The sequence below is a fragment of the Agelaius phoeniceus genome, chromosome Z (genome assembly GCF_051311805.1).
Source record: "Agelaius phoeniceus isolate bAgePho1 chromosome Z, bAgePho1.hap1, whole genome shotgun sequence".
NCBI classification, from domain to species: Eukaryota; Metazoa; Chordata; class Aves; order Passeriformes; family Icteridae; genus Agelaius; species Agelaius phoeniceus.
Genome location: NC_135303.1, coordinates 46156030 through 46160185, shown reverse-complemented (window position 1 = coordinate 46160185; position 4156 = coordinate 46156030). Strand labels below are relative to the sequence as shown.

The 4156-nt window shown below is 42.6% G+C and overlaps 1 protein-coding gene across 1 annotated transcript; it reads left to right on the top strand.

Annotated features, from left to right (window-relative positions):
• Positions 1 to 2100: 2100 nt before the first annotated feature.
• On the top strand, positions 2101 to 2916 carry LOC129133191 (tetraspanin-3-like). The gene has a single exon (XM_054652815.2). The coding sequence runs from the start codon at positions 2101 to 2103 to the stop codon at positions 2914 to 2916; it is 816 nt and encodes a 271-aa protein (XP_054508790.2).
• Positions 2917 to 4156: the final 1240 nt, after the last annotated feature.

Genomic DNA, 4156 nt, shown 5'->3' with positions numbered 1-4156 from the left:
TAGGTCACTTCAGAGACCAATCCTGTTTTTCTTGTCCATCATACATTTTGAGCAGAAGCTTTCTTTTTCTGAGTGCCTATGCATTGCATAGCAAATAGAGGGTGAGGGGTTTTAGATAGCTCTGCCAATATTCGTCACCACTGCTGCAATTTCCTCTTTCATGCTGCTGAGTGTGGTCTATTTCCCCAAGGACACTGAGACCTCTCACCTGGGTACTGGCTCCCAGTCAATGTTTAGTGTTGGTGCTTCTGATTCCCGTGTTGAACTGGTGGTCTGGTATGATCTCTGGCCCATTTGTTCTGCCTCGAACACAGAGATGTAGAATCAGCTAAATGGAAGTTATGTTGTAACTCATTTCTTAATATCTCATTTAGCTTTATGGGCACCGGGAAGTGCAGAAAGGAAAAGAGGTAGGCTGACCTGCTTTTGTTCACAAAGCTTGCAAGCTAAAAAACAGTAGTTGGTACACATCACAGTATTTTCTGATGTGTTTCTGATATGTTTCCTCACGCTTTTCTGATATCTTTTTTCTGCATTGTGGAAAAAAAATCAGTGTAGCTTCCATGTGTGTACAGATGTGAGGGGGAATTCTGTTGCCCCCCTTCCCCATCTCTCTGATGCAGAAGACAGAAATCAGGGAAAAAAGCATTCAGGAGACTAAGTGAATGGCAGCAAAACCAACACAGCAGGAGGGCTGGGGGGGTAGCAGCAGGTGGAACAGGAGAGAGGACAGACACAGACATCAGAGAAGGAACACACACATTTAGGAGCAGCTTTGAAAGAAGGATTTTGTTAAGAATTAACAAGTTAATCACTGCATGCTAATTACTGTTAATGAAAAGATTCAAAATAATAAAAGCAATTTATCTCATTCCAAAATAATTAGCCTTAATAACTTGTTTGTACAGCATATAGAAAGAGATTTTGATGGGAATACGCCCAACACCTGTGTATGCATACTGTATATATCAGCAATAGGTTCTTGTAAAATGTCTGACAGATGTGGGATCATCAGCTTTGCTGAGACTTTAACAGGGTTTCGGAGATCTGAGCACCAAATTATTCTGATTTTCTGTCAGGTTTGCAGGTGCTCATGTTTCTGAAAATGAGGATCATCTCTCTGTACTCTCCCTTATATATGTATGTTGCATTAGTCATGCTCTATGTCTTGGGAAGCCAAAGAGACCTTAAGGGACTTCATCATCATGATTACAGAATCACTGCTGGGCTTGGGGTCTGCCTTCCTGGCACCTGTGGCAAGATTTATTTGGGTTTCCAATCCTGCATGGCTCATGCATACCACAAGTTTGAGCAATAATATTCTTCTGATAATGCTGGCATCAATTCCCTTTGTTATTATTGTGAAGTGATTTAGCTGGTGTGTAGTTCAGTTTCTTTACACACAAGGAAAAATTAATGTAGCACTTACTGCCTCTTGTATTCAGTCATAATAGCAGTCAGATCACTGGTAAGGCAAGCTGAGGGGTAAAAGTGTGAAATAGCAGGGATTTCTCATCCAGGTGTCTTGAGTAATTGAAGCTATCTACAGAGAAGTCTTGCTGAGTAAAAAAGGGCAGAATATTATTAACATCATTATGGCCCTTAAAGCACTGAATGAATGATAAAAGTGTTGAGGAGGATAATAAGTCTAGGTGAGTATCACCTGTGGAGATTCCTTATTGCATAACTCTGCTTAAACCAGAGCCATTTGTTGATGGCTCTGACTTGCCCATATGTTGCCATCCTGGCTACTGCTGGAGAGTTGGGCAGTCCAAGTAATCTGAACAAGCAGTGCTTGCTACCACTTTGAATATTCCTCTGCATTTAGGTCTTCCACACATCAAAGGAGTGCAGCCTTCTTCCAGCTGTCCTCCTTCAAGTGCAAATGTCTCCAATGACAGCAGTGTAAGGGACCCCCCATAGCAAGTTGCAGCAGCATGTGATCAAGCTGATGCAGGGCACAGTCTTTGTCCTAAGGAGCCTTATCTGAGTTGCTCTCTTGCAAATTGTTTTTAGGTGGAGATATCATCTGCTGCACCTGGATAAGTGGGGTTGAAGCCTCTTAAATGCTGATGAGGGGGGTTAGCTGGAGTGAGCAGAATGAGGAGAGTGGGGGCTGTGATGGGTCTGCCTTCCTTGTGGCGCTATGAGGATGCTTACTGTAGGTCCTTTGCTCGATCTGTGCTGGGATTCCTAGGCTTCATCTTCTGGGGTACTGCTGTAGCTCAGATGTTTGGTGGAGTTTCAGTGATCCTGATGTTCAAGAACTACAGATATTTATTTCAGGAGCCTTACTTGTCTCTCCCTGGTTGGTTGGCTCTTGTAACTGCACTTGCATTGCTACCTACTGGAGTTTTGGCTGCCTCTATTTCTGTTAAGTGTTCCCGCAATCAGCAAGGGACTTTCATGTACTTGCTGCTGCTCCTTCTTTGCTTAGAAATGTCTTCAGCAGCTCTGGCACGTTCCTACTGTGTTAGGACAGCTGCTCAGCTGGAAAGTGCTATCAGTTACCTTGTTCACCAGCACAACTGGACTTGCTCTCAGGATCCTGGAAACAGTGCTGTGGATGTGATACAGAGGAAGCTGCACTGTTGTGGGGTCCACAACTACACGGACTGGCTAAAGGCATCATCTTTGTGTCATCCAACTTGTGTCCCTGAAAGCTGCTGTAAGGAGAAGCATTCTCTCTGCACGGGAGACTTAGGCCATGTGGAGCAGCTCTCTGAGGAAGGCTGTCTAAAGAAGCTGAAAGACCAGTTGTGTTTTTCCATGCTGTACATTTTTTGGTCTTGTACTGTGCTCAGCATCCTGGAACTCTTGGCTGCTGTCAGCAATGGCATCCTCATGAGACGTCAGCCATTCCGTGAACTTCGTATTCTGGACTCATATATCTTCTCGCAGGACTATAGGTACTAGCTGCTTTGCTGGACCTGCTACGTTTCCTTGGCTTTTTACTACTTTGTTGTTGCATTGGAACAAAATTTAAAAAAAATTACATAAATAATAATAATCATGAATCAAACTAGTTGATCGCTGCTGGATTTTTTTTTTTCTTTAGTGTCATGATCTTAGATCAGTTTTCCCACAGGTTTTTTTTCAATAAGCATTCTTTATGTGAAAATCTTCTGGGGACAAGTCTTCAGTGTGTGCAGACAAAAAATCACTGTATGTGAGTGCAGGGGAAGCAGTAAGAAAAGGTGTACCTGGCTCAGGGCCATTTGTTGTGAGGTCATGAGCTTTTGGACTGCATCTTAACTGTACTAGAATCTTGGAGAGCAATTAATGTGCAGATTCTTCTACTTCCAAACTTGTGTTGGAAGCTTTGGTTTTTCTATAAGAAGTCCTTTGGATAAAGTTTAATATTTATTTTTCTTGCTAAAATGCTGGTTTAATAACTTATTCTTCAATGAAAATCCATGTCAGTTTTTGAAGTGGCGTGAGGGTACAATCTAAATAGGTTTGACAGCAACAGAGTAAGTAATATGATGATGAGCAGCAGGAGGCAAAGCAGTCTTGGGAGTTGCATAGGAAGAATTCCCAAATAATAGAGCAAGGAAGTCTGTCTGTATTTATTCATTTATTTCATGATAGAGCAAGGAAGGAGTCAATTATTTTTTGCCAAAAAAGTAATGCGGGACCACGTGTGTGCTTGAATTATGCTAGAAATACACTGCTTTTTCTTAAGATATGTCTGCCCTTCTAACTAAATCCACTTATTACCACTTATTAGTTTTCTGTCAGTCTCCCTCCAGCCTGCAAGTGCTGAAAGGGACTAACCTAGCATGTGGAGTACGCATATGCTTGTTTATGTCAGTGCTATTGGTGTTTAGAGAGGTGCTGGCAAAGGCTCTGCTCCACCTGCGTGGGACTGTGCAGTCTGTGCTTGTACGTACGTATCTCTTTGGAAAGTCTCTTAGGCCCCTCTGCTGACCTGGGAATGGGCACTCCAGCAGCTCTAGCCTTTGGTAAGTGTGTGTAGGAGATCTCCAGGGCCTACAACTGCACCACATGGTTTTACTGGACTGGAAACAAGGACAAGGCCTGGGTCACAAAAAGTGCTGGACCTGGCAATTCCTTTAGTGCTTGAAGTAATAATCAATTCAATCATTATTGCTCTAAGTTTTTTACAAAACTTCAGGTAACTTAGTGCAAATTT

What these genes read in the sequence shown, in the direction of transcription:
- LOC129133191 (XM_054652815.2), top strand. Translation starts at nt 2,101, where the DNA reads ATGAGGAGAGTGGGGGCTGTGATGGGTCTGCCTTCCTTGTGGCGCTAT.